The following is a 19,352-nucleotide window of genomic DNA, read 5'->3' on the forward strand; positions in this document are numbered from 1 at the left end:
ACTGTTGGGCTTCTTTCCCCATATATGCACGTTTGTGCGGACTATTAAGTTCATTTATATTTAGAGAAGCAAATTTAAGAGCCATTGCAAAGGAGGGCATGCTGTTGACTGCAATCCTAGTTGAACATTTGTATCACATTTTCATCATTCAAGATAGTATACATCGTCAAAGCAGGTGCAAACTGACATTATGGATAAAGGACTGCACAAAACATAATAACAAAACAGAAACATTCAAGTACTTTCGTAGAGAGATGTTCTGAACAGTGGTGGGGTTCAGGTAGATTAGGGGGGGACACAGTCAGTTTGTGGACAGACATTTAGGTGTCAAAAGCAACGGTGCATATACCTTTGCAAGTTACCTCAACGTCGTGGATGGTTGCAGAGTTTGGTCAATTGCCATTCATCCCTGATGGGGTGAGGAGGAGCCCTCTGTGTAGGCTCTGAGGAGATGATAGTAATGTCCCATTGTTGTAGCAAAGAAATCCCATCTTTTATGGATCTGACCATGTGCATAGAGTTATTCCTATTGATCAGTATGCGAACCGTAAAGCCCCATTTATATAGGATCTTATTATCCTGGAGAGCTGTAGTTATGGGGGAAAGTTGTCTCCGGAGTTGTAGAGTGGTTCCAGAGAGGTTCGCATAAACGGAGACCATGTTGTTTTGGGCAGGGATTGCATCCTTTTGCCTTGTGGCAGCCATGAAGAGTTCCTTGATAAGGAAAAAATGGAGGTGAGCCGAGACATACCACTGAACCTCTTCAGCTAGGTGTTTAGGCCTCGGAACTCTATGGGCTCTGTCTACGATCTGATCTCCAGATGTGCATTTGGGAAGTAGAGTCTTGATGAATCCCTGAATGAGGTGGGTCAAATATTGGCCGCCAAATCTTCAGGAACACCCCGAAATTTAACGTTGTTTCGGAGGGCTCTGTCTTCCATATCAGCAATTTTTGCTTTCGCTTGAGACAGGTATGATTCAAAGTCATAATGAGCATCAATAAGTTAATTGTGGGATGATGCAAAAACACTCATTTTGGATTCCACATGTTGTACCTTGTACTTGTAAAGGATCTGCCAGGCACAACTTCTGTGTATACGCCCATGGGTAATCAGTCTGCACCTGGTTCTATGTCTCTGAGACTGACTCCATCTTCCACCACTCAGGATGGCAGGCTTAGGAGTGGGAGAGCCTATCGCAGCCTGGCCAGACGGAGCTAGCTCCCGCCCTCTGTCTATTTATACCTGCCTTTCCTGTTCCTCCTTTGCTTGTGATTCTTCTCGTGTGGTTTCCTGGCCTTGCTGCAGCTTCTAGCTATTTGACCTTGCTTCATACTGACCCCGGCTTACTGACTACTCTCCTGCTCTGCGTTTGGTACCTCGTACACTCCTGGTTTGACTCGGCTCGTTCACCTCTCTTGTTGCTCACGGTGTTGCCGTGGGCAACTGCCCCATTTCCCTTTGCTTGTGTCCCCTTGTCTGTTTGTCTGTCGTGCACCTACTGAGCATAGGGACCGTCGCCCAGTTGTACCCCGTCGCCTAGGGCGGGTCGTTGCAAGTAGGCAGGGACTGAGTGGTGGGTAGATTAGGGCTCACTGTCTGTTTCCCTACCCCCCCCCCGTCATTACATAATCACAAGCCCATATACCTAGGCTACCCTGGTCCCTCACACTACTATGGTCCCCCTTGAGACCCTGGCTCAGCAAATGCAGGGTCTCTCCCTACAGGTCCAGGCCCTGGCTCAGAGGGTCAACCAGCCTGACGCTACCATGGTAGTGCCCCTCACCTCACCTCTTGAACCCCACCTCAAGTTGCCTGACCGGTTCTCAGGGGACCGGAGGACTTTTCTCTCCTTTCGGGAGAGTTGTAAGCTCTACTTTCGCTTAAAGCCCCACTCCTCAGGTTCTGAGGGCCAGCGGGTGGGTATAATTATGTCCCGGCTCCAGGAAGGGCCCCAAGAATGGGCCTTCTCCCTGGCTCCTAATGCCCCTGAACTTTCATCCGTTGATCTTTTCTTTTCTGCTCTCGGACTCATTTATGACGAGACTGACATGACTGCCTTTGCCGGGAGTCAGCTGGTAACCTTACGTCAGGGTAAGAGACCTGTGGAGGAGTATTGTTCTGACTTTAGGAAGTGGTGCGTAGCTTCTCGGTGGAATGACCCTGCCTTAAGGTGCCAGTTTAGGTTGGGTCTGTCGAACGCCCTGAAAGACCTGCTAGTTAGCTATCCCTGTTCTGACTCCTTAGACCAGGTTATGGCTTTAGCGGTACGACTTGACCGACGTCTCAGGGAACGACAACTTGAACGTTTTTGTGTTTTCCCCTCTGACTCCCCCATGATGCCTCCCGAGGTCCCGTTGCTTCGCTCTTCCATGGAAGACTCGGAGGTACCTATGCAACTCGGGGCCTCCAAGTCCCCCCGACAACATAGAGAGTTCCGCAGGAAGAATGGTCTCTGCTTCTATTGTGGGGATGACAAGCATCAAGTGAACACATGTCCTAGGCGTAAGAATAAGCAGTCGGAAAACTTCCGCGCCTAAGTGATCATCGGGGAGGTCACTTGGGCGCACAGGTATTTCCCGTAAATATGAAACGTAATAAAATCTTGCTTCCCTTTCAGGTCTCTTTTGGTGGTAGGTCTGCTACCGGCAGTGCCTTTGTGGATTCAGGGTCTTCTGCTAATATCATGTCTGTGGAATTTGCTATGTCTCTAGCTATGCCTTTGATTGTTTTGCTTAAACCTGTCCCGGTAGTGGGTATCGACTCCACTCCTCTTGCTAATGGTTATTTTACTCAGCAGACCCGTTTTTGAACTCCTTGTTGGCTCCATGCATTTGGAGCAGTGCTCTGTACTGGTGATGCAGGGATTATCGTCCGATTTGGTTTTAAGCCTTCCCTGGTTGCAGTTGCATAATCCCACGTTTGACTGGAATACTGGGGAGCTTACCAAATGGGGTAATGAATGCTTGACGTCATGTTTTTCTGTTAATTCTATTTCTCCCCCTGAGGAGGTGAACACGCTACCTGAGTTTGTTCAGGACTTCGCTGATGTTTTCTCTAAGGAGGTCTCCGAAGTGTTACCTCCTCATAGAGAATACGATTGCGCTATCGATTTGGTACCAGGAGCTAAGCTCCCTAAGGGTAGGATATTTAATCTTTCTTGTCCGGAACGTGAAGCCATGAGAGAGTATATCCAGGAATGCCTGGCCAAGGGTTACATTCGCCCCTCTACTTCTCCGGTAGGTGCTGGCTTCTTCTTTGTAGGGAAGAAGTGTGGTGGTCTTAGGCCATGCATTGACTACCGTAACTTGAATAAGGTCACTGTAAGGAACCAGTATCCCCTTCCTTTAATTCCAGATCTCCTTAATCAAGTTCAGGGGGCCCAATGGTTCTCTAAGTTTGATCTACGGGGGGCGTATAACCTTATCCGCATCAAAGAGGGGGATGAGTGGAAGACTGCGTTTAACACGCCCGAAGGTCATTTCGAATACCTCGTCATGCCCTTTGGGTTGTGTAATGCCCCCGCGGTCTTCCAGAATTTCATAAATGAGATTTTAAGAGATTACCTGGGGGTATTTCTTGTAGTGTACCTTGATGACATACTTGTGTTTTCCAAGGACTTGTCCTCCCACATTGAGCATGTTAGGAAGGTGCTCCAGGTCCTTCGGGAAAACAAACTGTTTGCTAAGACCGAAAAATGTGTGTTTGGGGTGCAAGAGATACCATTTTTGGGTCAAATCCTCACTCCTCATGAATTCCGCATGGACCCCGCCAAGGTCCAGGCTGTGGCGGAATGGGTCCAACCTGCCTCCCTGAAGGCGTTACAGTGTTTCTTGGGGTTCGCTAATTATTACAGGAGATTTATTGCTAACTTCTCGGTCATCGCTAAGCCTCTTACGGACCTCACTCGCAAAGGTGCTGATCTCCTCCACTGGCCTCCTGAGGCTGTCCAGGCTTTTGAGGTCCTTAAGAAGTGCTTTATCTCGGCCCCGGTGCTGGTCCAGCCCAACCAAATGGAGCCATTTATCGTGGAGGTTGACGCATTCGAGGTGGGAGTGGGGGCTGTCTTGTCCCAGGGTACCAGGTCCCTCACCCATCGCCGTCCCTGTGCCTACTTCTCCAGGAAGTTTTCGCCCTCTGAGAGTAACTATGATATTGGCAACTGCAAAAATCTTAGCCATTAAATGGGCATTTGAAGAGTGGCGCCACTTCCTGGAGGGGGCTAGGCACCAGGTAACGGTCCTTACCGACTACAAGAATCTGGTTTTCCTAGAATCTTCCCGGAGGCTAAACCCGAGACAAGCTCGATGGGCGCTATTTTTTACCAGATTCAACTTTTTGGTTACCTATAGGGCTGGGTCTAAAAATATTAAGGCTGATGCACTGTCGCGTAGCTTCATGGCCAGCCCTCCTTCGGAGGAAGATCCTGCTTGTATTTTGCCTCCAGGTATAGTAGTTTCTTCTATTGATTCTGATTTAGTCTCTGAAATTGCGGCTGATCAAGGTTCAGCTCCCGGGAACCTTCCTGAGAACAAGCTGTTTATTCCCCTGCAATTCCGGCTAAGGGTACTTAGGGAAAATCATGACTGCGCACTATCTGGTCATCCAGGCATCCTGGGTACCAAACACCTCATTGCCAGAAACTATTGGTGGCCTGGGTTGCCTAAAGACGTTAAGGCCGACGTCGCCGCTTGTGAGGTTTGTGCTAGGTCCAAGACTCCCAGGTCCCGACCAGCGGGCTTACTATGTTCTTTGCCCATTCCCCAGAGACCTTAGACCCATATCTCCATGGATTTTATCACCGATTTGCCTCCATCTCAAGGCAAGTCGGTGGTGTGGGTTGTAGTAGACCGCTTCAGTAAGATGTGCCACTTTGTGCCCCTCAAGATACTACCCAATGCTAAGACGTTAGCTACCTTGTTTGTCAAACACATCCTGCGTCTCCATGGGGTGCCTGTCAATATTGTTTCGGACAGAGGGGTACAATTTGTTCATTGTTTTGGAGAGCCTTCTGTAAAAAGTTGGAGATTGATCTGTCCTTCTCCTCTGCCTTCCATCCTGAAACTAATGGCCAAACCGAGAGGACTAATCAGTCTCTAGAACAATATTTAAGGTGTTTTATCTCTGACTGTCAATATGATTGGGTCTCATTCATTCCCCTCGCCGAATTTTCCCTTAATAACCGGGTCAGTAACTCGTCAGGGGTCTCCCCCTTTTTCTGTAATTTTGGGTTTAATCCACGGTTCTCCTCCGTTTCATCTGGTAGTTCCAACAATCCCGAGGTAGAGGTCGTTCATCGGGAACTGTGCACAGTCTGGGCCCAGGTTCAGAAGAACCTAGAGGCGTCCCAGAGCATACAAAAAACTCAGGCTGATAGAAGACGTTCTGCTAACCCCTTGTTTATGGTCGGGGATCTGGTCTGGTTATCGTCTAAGAACTTGCGCCTTAAGGTCCCGTCCAAGAAGTTTGCTCCCCGGTTTATAGGGCCGTATAAGGTCATTGAAGTCCTCAATCCTGTCTCCTTCCGACTGGAGTTGCCCCCATCTTTTCTTATACACGACGTGTTTCATGCCTCCCTCCTTAAACGCTGCTCCCCGTCCTTGGCTCCCTCGAGGAAACCTCCTGTTCCCGTTTCACCCCTGAGGGGGTGGAATTCGAGGTGGCCAAGATTGTGGACAGCAAGATGGTCCAAGGCTCCCTCCAGTACCTGGTCCATTGGAGAGGATACAGGCCTGAGGAGAGGACTTGGGTACCCGCCCAGGATGTTCACGCTGGGGTATTGGTCAGGAAGTTCCACCTTCGTTTCCCCAATAAACCAGGTCCACTTAGAAAGGGTCCGGTGGCCCCTCATAAAAGGGGGGGTACTGTAAAGGATCTGCCAGGCACAACTTCTGTGTATACGCCCATGGGTAATCAGTCTGCACCTGGTTCTATGTCTCTGAGTCTGACTCCATCTTCCACCACTTAGGATGGCAGGCTTAGGAGTGGGAGAGCCTATCGCAGCCTGGCCAGACGGAGCTAGCTCCCGCCCTCTGTCTATTTATACCTGCCTTTCCTGTTCCTCCTTTGCTTGTGATTCTTCTCGTGTTGTTTCCTGGCCTTGCTGCAGCTTCTAGCTATTTGACCTTGCTTCATACTGACCCCGGCTTACTGACTACTCTCCTGCTCTGCGTTTGGTACCTCGTACACTCCTGGTTTGACTCGGCTCGTTCACCTCTCTTGTTGCTCATGGTGTTGCCGTGGGCAACTGCCCCATTTCCCTTTGCTTGTGTCCCCTTGTCTGTTGTGCACCTACTGAGCGTAGGGACCGTCGCCCAGTTGTACCCCATCGCCTAGGGCGGGTCGTTGCAAGTAGGCAGGGACTGAGTGGTGGGTAGATTAGGGCTCACTGTCTGTTTCCCTACCCCCCTGTCATTACAGTACTCCACAGTGTGTATCACTTCAGACATTGAACGCACCCAGAATTTAGGGATTGTTGCAGAGCTTGTAGCATGGTCTTAAGAGTAAGTTCCGTGACCGGATCCGATGTAAACGGTATAGAATCAAGAACATCTGTCTGCAGAAAGGTTATACATTAATCCCTGACGCTTTCTCTTACCTTCCTCAGCGATTGTTGGGCAGATTGCAATAGTTGTTTCTGTCCATCATATATGGACAGAGACATCAAGCGCTCCATCCAGGAGTGAAATCCACGGCCACAGGGGAATTCCGCTCCTTCAGGGAGCTACGGTGGCGCTATCTACAGGAAGGGGGGGGGGGCATCTACGGAGGTGGAGGGTGCTATCTACAAGTGGGCTGCAAAAAATCTCCCCCTCACATGCACTTCGCACCGTGAGGAGGAGAGAGAGCACGGTCCTGGCAGTGATTCAGAGGAGTGTCGCAGGAGGCTGGACTTTAGAAGAAGCAGAAAACTCTAGGTAAGTATAACTTTATTTCTGTTTTTCTTACTTGCAATTTTTGCGGCAGAATCATTGCGATTCCGCCGCAAATGTTGTCAACACACACCACTTTGTTGCAGGTTTAATCACCCCATTGAATTCAATGGGGAAAACCCGCAAGAGAAGAGCTGCAATTCCGCAGCATTAATTGACATAGTGCGGTTGAGGAAATTTATGTGCGTATCTGCACAATTTATGTGCGTTTTTTATGCTAATTTTTCTGCTGTGTGGGGATGACATTTGTTGAAATCTCACCCACACTGCTTCTATTTTAATACCCTGCAGATTTTCCGCAATAAATCTGTTACAAGAAAAAACCTGCAGTGTTTACGCCCTGTTTGTTCGTACTATTTAATTCCATTATATGGTACAAAACAATGGTGCTATTAAAAAAAAATACAACTCATCCCGTACACAACAAGCCCTCATACGGTTATGACAGAAAAATTTTTATTAACTTTTTTATTCATTGTTAACTTTTATGTTGATTGAAAGGCGGGGATAAAAAAACAAAAACTGGCCTGGTCCTGAAAGGGTTAATTGGTTTCCCATAACATGTCTCAAAAAAAATAAAAAAAATATTAAAAGTTAAAAAAAACACATTTTCCCATTTCTCCCCAAACGCAATGTAAAATAAATAAAATATTAACATATCTGGTAACATCACGTCCGTATACATACCTCTACGGAAAAATAAAAAATGTATGGTTTTTGGAAAGTGGGGAGGAAATAACAAAACACTAAGCCCATCTTAGTAGTGGACGCTGTCAAACATACAACTGTTATTGCTAAGGCACTAATAAAGTATTAAAAAAACAGAGGACTACGATAAAAAAATGTATTTAAATAAAAACTCCCCCCCACAACCCTCGTTAACCATTTTATTTAAAAAAACGTAGATCATTACAGTAGTCCACCAAATCTACGACATAGCTCAAAGAATCTACGACGTAGTCCAATAGATCCAGCGGAACCTGCAAAACAAAAAAAATAAAGTTGATAGTATGAAAAATAAAAAAATCTTATACTCACCTACAGCCGTTTTCTGTCTTCTCCCCTGCACTGCAATAAATACTAGAGGTCAATGAACTGTAGTTTATTGTGGTGCATGGGACCCAGAGATGCGCCAGAAATATTAATAGTTATTAATAATTCTGGCGCATCATGGAGCGCTCCCCCACAAACCTCCCCCACACATGCAAACGCTCCCCATACCCCCTCACATGCAGACGATCTGCAAACCCTTCCACCCCCCACACAAGCACACCTCTCCCACATACAAACGTTCTGCAAACCCCCACCCCCACATGCACATTCACACACGTAACCCCCCCCACACAAACGCAACCCCGACACGCAACCCTTCACACACCTCCCCCCACACAAACGCACACCCCCACATGTACACCCCCACACACATTCCACCCCCACACGCACCCGGGCCCCACACCCCCCCCAGCAGTGTTAATAAAAAAAAGTTTAATTTAAAAAAATTCATGTGAAAAAATAAATGAATAAAATATAATATTTAAATGAATAAAAACACCAAAAATAATAAAGCAAAAAATGTCATGACCTTTCCTTTAAGGAGGCAGAGGAGGGGAGGAAAGAAGAATGATAAGTGGAGAAAGAAGCATCTTTTTATTACAAAGTTTCTTATCTTCACTTGTACTATTGATTTATGGAAATTTGTTTTTATTATAGGAAGTACACTTTAAATATATGATTGTGTAATTATATTATGGTATTTATATGACACATAATGTTTGGTAACCTCTTACACATTTGTCTTTGCAGCTCATTGGAGTTGTCTTCACCATGGCATATTCTTCATTAGGACGCCTCATATTCTCCTCTGAAAGCTATTTATTTAGTGGTGCGCTCAATTCAATCCAAACTATTTTTATACATTTACTAGGGGTTCGTGGTACCAAGCATATCCAATTTTTACAATATGAAATTAAATCTAACCACATTGCAATACCATGTTTTTATGGAGCACTCTTCATCGCATTTACCATCGTATGGACTGGAATGGTAAGCATGAAATTCGGGTGGATAAGTAAATATAGTACTTACTTTTCTAGAACGTCTTATAAAGACAATAATGCTAATATGAAAATATTAAAATGTTACTGTACAAAGGGCTATAATAGAAGGTCCAGCAGAGGATAGCCCTAACCTCTTTGTTATGGATAGTGCCCCATCACAGGGGCAGAAGCAGAATATTTAAAGGGGGGCTTCCAAGCACATTGGTGTACATGGTAAAGATGGCAGAGAATCTATGGGGTATTACCAAGAGGAAGATGAGAGACACCAGACCCCACAATGCAGACGAGCTGAAAGCCGCCATCAAAGCGACCTGGGCTTCCATAACACCTCAGCAGTGCCACAGGATGATCGCCCCCATGCCACGCCGCATTGATAACACCTCAGCAGTGCCACAGGCTGATCGCCTCCATGCCACGTCGCATTTATGCAGTAATTCATGCAAAAGAAGCCCCGACCAAGTATTTAGTGCATATACTGTACATACTTTTCAGTAGGCCTACATTTCGGTATTAAAAATCATTTCTGAAATTGGGCTTATATAATATTCGAATTTTTTGAGAGACTAAATTTTGGGTTTTCATTAACTGTTAGCCATAATCTTCAACATTAAAAGAAATTGCTGGAAATAGATCACTCTGTGTGTAATGAATCTAGATAATAAATGGATTTCACTTTTTGAATTGAATTACTGAAATAAAAATTAACTTTTTGATGATATTCTAATTAATTGAGAAGGACCTGTAGAACTATAGATAAAGTCACCCATAGCGTTTCTTGATTAAATGCTGGTTGCCTGCAGCCACCACTAGAGGGAGCTCACTACATAGGGATTTATATAGCTTTTAATATAAATTTATATGCAGTGAGTTCCCCCTAGTAGCGGCAGAAAGAATTTGATCAGAGTAGGATTTCCAGGTACTAAGGAGAAAATGTATTAAGACTGGCATTTCATCCAGTCTAAATATAAATAAAGTTGGAGAAAGATGTGCCTCTTAAAAAATGTGTTGCATTTTTCGGTTGGCCGTGCTCCATCCATTAACCCCTCGGACGTAAAATTAAAAAAAGTATTAAACTTACCTCACCGTTCTTCTCCCTTCTGGACCCTCTCAGGCTCCCTCAGCATGCTGCGGCTCAAACAAGGTCCTGATGCCCTCATATGCGACACAGCACTCAATGTCATCAGTGCTGCATCACATACAACATCCTGACTCTGCCTGGCGTCAGGACTTTGCATGAGCCGCAGCATTCTGAGGAAGGTTGAGGGAACACGAAGGCGTGGTGAGGTGAGCATACTTTTTTTTTTATTTAATTGTCTGATGGGATGGGTTAGTGACAATAGTCCAATATGGGGGGCAAGGTACAGGACCCAATACGGGCCTCTACGTTGCTACGTCCCACAGAGTAAAATCTATACCAGCTGGGAGCTGGCATAGGATTCCACTATCTTTTATGCCCAGAATTTGTCAGCTGTGACCCCGCCCCCTTTTCTCAAAAGTGCCAAGGGCAGTGTGAAAAGGCCAAAATTTGCAACTTGCAATGCAAATTGTGAGTTTTATGATGTTTTGCAACTTTTCTGCTCCAGAAAACTGGCGTAAAAAAGTTAATAAATTCTCATTTAAGTGCGCCCCTGCATCACCAATTACAAGGTCCTGTCCTGTTTCTATTGGACCGTTCAATTAAATTTAACCCTTGTCTTAGAATTTATACAAATGTGTTCAGGCCTACATTATGGAGTAGAAAGAAATATAGGTATGTATGCATACAGATTTATTACCAAGAATTTAAAGGAAATGGAAAATGGAAAATATAACCGTATTTAGATTTTTCTAGAGTTCATCACTATTGAGGTAGCTCAATGCTGCCAACTACAATAATCCAGCTATTTCCACTCTGATAAGTAACACTATTAATATGTGTTGTCCGCTGCTTTGTTTTTTGTTTAAATGTTTCTTTTTTTGATAGCTCAAAGGAATTCTCACTTCTGTTGCCAAATACTCAAAGAAGGCACAACGCAGCAAGCATCTTGTGACATTTAAAGATCTTGTATCTCATGCAAAACAACTGGTGCTTTCAATAGTTGGTCGACAAAGACAAAAGAATACCGATATTTGTATAACCGGCAGTGTAAGTAACTAAAATTAGCTTACACGCATATGTCCTTACATATGACAGGTCATTAAGGCTTTGTTCACATCTGCACTATGAATTAGCTTTTTCTGTTCATCTCATCATAGGAGCAGAAAAAACAGAATTCAATGCCGTAACAGATCCGTTACATGATAGACACCAACAGTGCCTGTGGGAACCCATTGACTTTAATGGGGTCCATCGTGTTTCCGTTATGGTTTCCATCACTTTACCGTAAAAAATAGTTCATATGACAAAGGCTCCAAACTACGTTTAATTATACTGTAGATTTACCATTTAACACTTTTTTTTATCCTAATAGTATAGTCCTTGAACATTTTTGTCTATTTTTAAATTAGTCGATTTTGAGGTTTCCTTAAATTCTATAAAATATTAATAGTCAATTATTATGATATTGAGTCTAGTTTTAAATTAGTATTTTTTTTTCTGCCACTGACAGAATTACTACTTGGATGAATTTGAGGACCTGATAGATGAACTTCTGTTTCGACTTAATGCTATATCAAACAGCCTCCATCACTCCCTTCCAGCAAAGTCACAGTGCTATACAGAAGAAGAAGGAGACATGAATCACCTTGACACCAGCTCTGAATTTTTGTTTAAGCAAACATTGACAGAGGTAAAAACAAAATATAGTTGATAGTGTGCCAGTTAGTGTGAAATATAGAAAAGTCATTAAAGGTGTTTTCCGGGTGTAAGAAGTTATCACCTGTTCACTGGATAAGGGCAATGATGGAGATTGCCGAGCGCTGTTCTCGTCAGTTTCCGTCATTGCCTTAATCTTTCAATAGAGCGGCAGGGTGAGTTCTAACCTAACAGTTCCCACCTTTCCATTGGATAGCTGAAAATTGGTAAGAACGCTTGACTATCGGAATAACCCTTTAAAGGGAACCAGTCATCTACTGTAATGACGGGGGTGGGGAGACAGACAAGTGAGCCCTAATCTACCCGCCACTCAGTCCCTGCCTACTTGCAACGACCCGCCCTAGGCGACGGGGTACAACTGGGCGATGGTCCCTACGCTCAATAAGTGCACGACAGACAAACAGACAAGGGTACACAGAGCTAGGGGGAGAAAGGGGCAGTTGCCCACGGCAACACCGTGAGCAACAAGAGAAGTGAACAAGCCGAGTCAAACCAGGAGAGTACGAGGTGCCAAACGCAGAGCAGAAGAGTAATAAACAAGCCGAGTCAAACCAGGAGTGTACGAGGTACCAAACGCAGAGCAGGAGAGTAGTCAGCAAGCCGGGGTCAATATGAAGCAAGGACAATAGTACAAGAAGCTGCAGCAGGGCCAGGAAACCAAACGAGAAGAATCACAAGCAAAGGAGGAACAGGAAAGGCAGGTATAAATAGACAGAGGGCGGGAGCTAGTTCCGTCTGGCCAGGCTGTGATAGGTTCTCCCACTCTTAAGCCTGCCACCCTGAGTGGTGGAAGATGGAGTCAGTCTCACAGACATAGAAGCAGGTGCAGACTGATTATCTATGGGCGTTAACCCCGAAGCTGTGCCTGGCAGATCCCTTACAGTACCCCCCCTTTTATGAGGGGCCACCGGAACCTTTCTAAGTGGACCTGGTTTACTGGGGAAACGAAGGTGAAACCTCCTGACCAATATCCCAGCGTGAACATCCCGAGCGGGTACCCAAGTCCTCTCCTCAGGCCCGTATCCTCTCCAATGGACCAGGTACTGGAGGGAGCCTTGGACCCACCTGCTGTCCACAATCTTGGCCACCTCGAATTCTGCCCCCTCAGGGGTGAGAACAGGGACCGGAGGTTTCCTCGAGGGAGCCAAGGACGGGGAGCAGCGTTTAAGGGAGGCATGGAACACGTCGTGTACTCGAAAAGATGGGGGCAACTCCAGTCGGAAGGAGACAGGATTGAGGACTTCAATGACCTTGTACGGCCCTATAAACCGGGGAGCAAACTTCTTGGACGGGACCTTAAGGCGCAAATTTTTAGATGATAGCCACACCAGATCCCCGACCATAAACAAGGGGTTATCAGAACGTTTTCTATCTGCCTGAGTTTTTTGTATGCTCTGGGACGCATCTAGGTTCTTCTGAACCTGAGCCCAGACTGTGCACAGTTCTCGATGAACGACCTCTACCTCGGGATTGTTGGAACTACCAGGGGAAACGGAAGAGAACCGTGGATTAAACCCAAAATTACAGAAAAAGAGGGAGACCCCTGACGAGTTACTGACCCGGTTATTAAGGGAAAATTCGGCGAGGGGAATGAATGAGACCCAATCATATTGACAGTCAGAGATAAAACACCTTAAATATTGTTCTAGAGACTGATTAGTCCTCTCAGTTTGGCCATTCGTTTTAGGATGGAAGGCAGAGGAGAAGGACAGATCAATCTCCAACTTTTTACAGAAGGCTCTCCAAAACAATGAAACAAATTGTACCCCTCTGTCCGAAACAATATTGACAGGGACCCCATGGAGACGCAGGATGTGTTTCACAAACAAGGTAGCTAACGTCTTAGCATTGGGTAGTTTCTTGAGGGGCACAAAGTGGCACATCTTAATGAAGCGGTCTACTACAACCCACACCACCGACTTGGAGGCAAATCGGTGATGAAATCCATGGAGATATGGGTCCAAGGTCTCTGGGGAATGGGCAAGGAACATAGTAAGCCCGCTGGTCGGGACCTGGGAGGTGCTTGGTACCCAGGATGCCTGGATGGCCAGATAATGCAGAATCATGATTTTCCCTAAGTACCCTTAGCCGGAATTGCAGGGGAACAAACAGCTTGTTCTCAGGAAAGCTCCCGGGAGCTGAACCTTGATCAGCCGCAATTTCAGAGACTAAATCAGAATCAATAGCGGAAATGATTATACCTGGAGGCAAAATACAAGCAGGATCTTCCTCCGAAGGAGGGCTGGCCATGAAGCTACGTGACAGTGTATCAGCCTTAACATTTTTAGATCCAGCCCTATAGGTAACCACAAAGTTGAATCTGGTAAAAAATAACGCCCAACGAGCTTGTCTCGGGTTTAGCTTCCAGGCAGATTCTAGGAAAACCAGATTCTTGTGGTCGGTAAGGACCGTTACCTGGTGCCTAGCCCCCTCCAGGAAGTGGCGCCACTCTTCAAATGCCCATTTAATGGCTAAGAGTTTGCGGTTTCCAATGTCATAGTTACTCTCAGTGGGTGAAAACTTCCTGGAGAAGTAGGCACAGGGACGGAGATGGGTGAGGGACCTGGTACCCTGGGACAAGACAGCCCCCACTCCCACCTCGGACGCGTCAACCTCCACGATAAATGGCTCCATTTGGTTGGGCTGAACCAGCACCGGGGCCGAGATAAAGCACTTCTTAAGGACCTCAAAAGCCTGGACAGCCTCAGGAGGCCAGTGGAGGAGATCAGCACCTTTGCGAGTGAGATCCGTAAGAGGCTTAGCGATGACCGAGAAGTTAGCAATAAACCTCCTGTAATAATAAGCGAACCCCAGGAAGCACTGTAACGCCTTCAGGGAGGCAGGTTGGACCCATTCCGCCACAGCCCGGACCTTGGCAGGGTCCATGCGGAATTCATGAGGAGTGAGGATTTGGCCCAAAAATTGTATCTCCTGCACCCCAAACACACATTTTTCGGTCTTCGCAAACAGTTTGTTTTCTCGAAGGACCTGGAGCACCTTCCTGACATGCTCAATGTGGGAGGACCAGTCCTTGGAAAACACAAGTATGTCATCAAGGTACACTACAAGAAATACCCCCAGGTAGTCTCTTAAAATCTAATTTATGAAATTCTGGAAGACCGCGGGAGCATTACACAACCAAAGGGCATGACGAGGTATTCGAAATGACCTTCGGGCGTGTTAAACGCAGTCTTCCACTCATCCCCCTCTTTGATGCGGATAAGGTTATACGCCCCCCGTAGATCAAATTTAGAGAACCATTGGGCCCCCTGAACCTGATTAAAGAGATCAGGAATCAGAGGAAGGGTATACTGGTTCCTTACAGTGACCTTATTCAAGCTTCGGTAGTCAATGCATGGCCACCATCATCCTTCTTCCCTACGAAGAAGAAGCCAGCACCTACCGGAGAAGTAGAGGGGCGAATGTAACCCTTGGCCAGGCATTCCTGGATATACTCTCTCATGGCTTCACGTTCGGGACAAGAGAGATTAAATATCTTACCCTTAGGGAGCTTAGCTCCTGGTACCAAATTGATTGCGCAATCATATTCTCTATGAGGAGGTAACACTTCGGAGGCCTCCTTAGAGAAAACATCGGCGAAGTCCTGAACAAACTCAGGTAGCGTGTTCACCACCTCAGGGGGAGAAATAGAATTAACAGAAAAACATGACATCAAGCATTCATTCCCCCACTTGGTAAGGTCCCCAGAATTCCAGTCAAACGTGGGATTATGCAACTGCAACCAGGGAAGGCCTAAAACCAAATCGGACGATAATCTCTGCATTAACAGTACAGAGCACTGCTCCAAATACATGGAGCCAACAAGGAGTTCAAAAACAGGGGTATGCTGTGTAAAATAACCATTAGCAAGAGGAGTGGAGTCGATACCCACTACCGGGACAGGTTTAGGCAAATCAATCAAAGGCATAGCTAGAGACATAGCAAATTCCACAGACATGATATTAGCAGAAGACCCTGAATCCACGAAGGCACTGCCGGTAGCAGACCTACCACCAAAAGAGACCTGAAAGGGAAGCAAGATTTTATTACGTTTCATATTTACGGGAAATACCTGCGCGCCCAAGTGACCTCCCCGATGATCACTTAGGCGCGGAAGTTCTCCGGCTGCATTCTTACGCTTAGGACAGTTGTTCACTTGATGCTTGTCATCCCCACAGTAGAAGCAGAGACCATTCTTCCTGCGGAAATCTCTACGTTGTTGGGGGGACACGGAGGCCCCGAGTTGCATAAGTAACTCCGAGTCTTCCGGAGCGGAACGAAGCAACGGAACCTCGGGAGGCATCATGGGGGAGTCAGAGGAGAAAACATCAAGACGTTCAAGTCGTCGTTCCCTAAGACGTCGGTCAAGTCGTACCGCTAAAGCCATAACCTGGTCTAGGGAGTCAGAGGAGGGATAACTAACTAGCAGATCTTTCAGGGCGTTCGACAGACCCAACCTAAACTGGCACCTTAAGGCAGGGTCATTCCACCGAGAAGCTACGCACCACTTCCTAAAGTCAGAGCAATACTCCTCAACAGGTCTCTTACCCTGACGTAAGGTCACCAGCTGACTCTCGGCAAAAGCAGTCTTGTCAGTCTCGTCATAGATGAGTCCGAGAGCAGAAAAGAAAAGATCAACGGAGGAACGTTCAGGGGCATCAGGAGCCAAGGAGAAGGCCCATTCTTGGGGCCCTTCCTGGAGCCGGGACATAATTATACCCACCCGCTGGCTCTCAGAACCTGAGGAGTGGGGCTTTAAACGAAAATAGAGCCTACAACTCTCCCGAAAGGAGAGAAAAGTCTTCCATTCCCCTGAGAACCGGTCGGGCAACTTGAGGTGGGTTTCAAGAGGTGAGGTGAGGGTGACTACCATGGTAGCATCAGGCTGGTTGACCCTCTGAGCCAGGGCCTGGACCTGTAGGGAGAGACCCTGCATTTGCTGAGCCAGGGTCTCAAGGGGGTCCATAGTGGTGTCAGGGACCAGGGTAGACTAGGTATGGGCTTGTGATTATGTAATGACGGGGTGGGGAGACAGACAAGTGAGCCCTAATCTACCCGCCACTCAGTCCCTGCCTACTTGCAGCGACCCGCCCTAGGCGACGGGGTACAACTGGGCGACGGTCCCTACGCTCAATAAGTGCACGACAGACAAACAGACAAGGGTACACAGAGCTAGGGGAGAAAGGGGCAGTTGCCCACGGCAACACCGTGAGCAACAAGAGAAGTGAACAAGCCGAGTCAAACCAGGAGAGTACGAGGTGCCAAACGCAGAGCAGAAGAGTAGTAAACAAGCCGAGTCAAACCAGGAGTGTACGAGGTACCAAACGCAGAGCAGGAGAGTAGTCAGCAAGCCGGGGTCAATATGAAGCAAGGACAATAGTACAAGAAGCTGCAGCAGGGCCAGGAAACCAAACGAGAAGAATCACAAGCAAAGGAGGAACAGGAAAGGCAGGTATAAATAGACAGATGGCGGTAGCTAGTTCCGTCTGGCCAGGCTGTGATAGGTTCTCCCACTCTTAAGCCTGCCACCCTGAGTGGTGGAAGATGGAGTCAGTCTCACAGACATAGAAGCAGGTGCAGACTGATTATCTATGGGCGTTAACCCCGAAGCTGTGCCTGGCAGATCCTTTACATCTACATTATGCTGCCCTCACTGAGGGCAGTACAATGTAGTGACAGACACACTGATTTTAGTGGTTTGTCACTTATTTGCTGAAGTGAAATAGTTTTTAAAAAAATAAATCCATTGTGCCGCAGGAGAAGAGTAATAATTATTCATGAGCTGACGCTCCCATCACCCACATGCCGCTGATTGACAGATTTCTCACTATACACAATAATAGGGAGAAATCTGTCTATCAGTGGCAAGTGAGTGGAGGGAATGGCAGCTCATGAATAATTAAGAGTCAGTTCTTACAAACCACTACACTGTAACAAGTAAGTAACAGATCGCTGAAATCAATGTGTATGTCAATACATTATGCTACCGTCAGTCAGGGCAGCATGATGTAGATGACCGGTTCCCTGTCATGTTCCCACAAATGTTAATCTGCTGCCATACCTGCATTGCTCCCCCCCCCCTATTCCAGCGCTATTTATATAATTTTTTAGGTGCCTCCGTTCCTCTGCAATCATCCTCCGTTCCCCCTACAGTCAGCCATTATGTCCATGCATTAGACGGACAGTCAATGTAAAGCATATTTTTCCCTGTGGTAGTGCTGCAGGAGAATTGAACACTTGCTGCCAGATTCTCCCATAGATTACAGCTGATTGTTGGGTTGTCCTGCAATAGGACACCCTGTATAAGAATTGTCCCAAGCAGACAACCCAAGTAATCAGATATTAGTTACAGAAGCAGATACATTTTTACCCCAGCGTAAATAAAAAGGTAATGTGTGAAAAGATATAGTCAGAGACTATTTAATGTTTTGTTTGATTATTTCAAGACTCAAGAATACACTCCGGAAGAAAAACTGAAATGGGACTTGCAACGGTAAAACATTTCACTAATATTTTATATAATAATACTTTGCTCACAAAATAAAACATCTATAATGATAACACAAATTGTATAACAACTTGTCATATGTAAGATAAGGTTCTTATGACACTGCATTTTGCAGTGTCAGTCAGAGGTATGCATTAGGCTTCATTCACACCTGCGTCGGTGTGTTCTGTTGTTCTGCTCTGTCAGAACAGCAGAACAAGGGAATGACGGAAGCAACAGCTCCATTGCACAATGGATACCACCAGCGGAACCCATTTACTTTAATAGATTTTGTCGGCTTTCCGTTGGGGTGTCCATGATTTTACTGGAGACAATAACATGCTGTCCTATTGCCTCCCGTAATCTTGGCCGGTTCTGCGATGGAGGCCCCTAACGGAGCCTCCAACGCAGATGTGAACGAGGCCTTAAGATAATTCCCCAATATACATACTTCTGATGGATGCGACTGTATGGGCATAAGGTACCATCTGTTGCCCATAGGCTCCCATGTTAAAAAAAAACGTATAACGCGCGGTATAGATTTTTTACTGTATGCCTCCGTATGAAGTATCGCAGTCTTCTGCGCTATTCCATACAGAAGAAAAAGGTATACCTACGTATACTAGTCCTTCCTGGGGTAAATGGTGGCCTATGGAAACGTTTAACGTATGCGCTGGGAGCTTTCCTGGTGCATGTGGCAAACGAAAACGGAGACTAGTAAGCACAGTTAATTACTATTTACACAGTATATTTTATATATTTGTATTCTACCACCCGGCTTGTTAGACAATGCAATATAGTGTAATATGGACATGTGTATTGACTTACCTGCTGCTGTATTTCCCAGGAGGCCACTCCAATACAGGCCCGCAGTGGGGGTCACGTGACAACAAAATCCTACATCATCTACTGTAGAACTCTACAGCATCTACTGTAAAAACTAGATGTGAGCCTCTCGATGCAAGTCTATTAGACTAACATTGAGGCTCTCATACACTTGCATTAGGAGCCTGACTTGTGTATCCCACAGCAGATACTGTAGGATACATAGTCAGAATGAAGATCAAATGGTCCCCGGTGGCC

The 19,352-nt window shown here is 46.2% G+C and overlaps 1 protein-coding gene across 1 annotated transcript in view; it reads left to right on the top strand.

Annotated features, from left to right (window-relative positions):
• PKD1L1 (polycystin 1 like 1, transient receptor potential channel interacting) overlaps nt 1–19,352 on the top strand; it is a 433,476-nt gene that overhangs the window by 412,698 nt on the left and 1,426 nt on the right. The window contains exons 60-63 of the mRNA XM_075828219.1: nt 8,735–8,974; nt 10,952–11,113; nt 11,577–11,756; nt 18,229–18,275. Coding sequence (XP_075684334.1) covers nt 8,735–8,974; nt 10,952–11,113; nt 11,577–11,756; nt 18,229–18,275 — 629 coding nt within the window. The remainder of the gene's footprint in view (nt 1–8,734; nt 8,975–10,951; nt 11,114–11,576; nt 11,757–18,228; nt 18,276–19,352) is intronic.

Source organism: Rhinoderma darwinii, chromosome 5, assembly GCF_050947455.1.
Source record: "Rhinoderma darwinii isolate aRhiDar2 chromosome 5, aRhiDar2.hap1, whole genome shotgun sequence".
In the NCBI taxonomy this organism is placed as follows: Eukaryota; Metazoa; Chordata; class Amphibia; order Anura; family Rhinodermatidae; genus Rhinoderma; species Rhinoderma darwinii.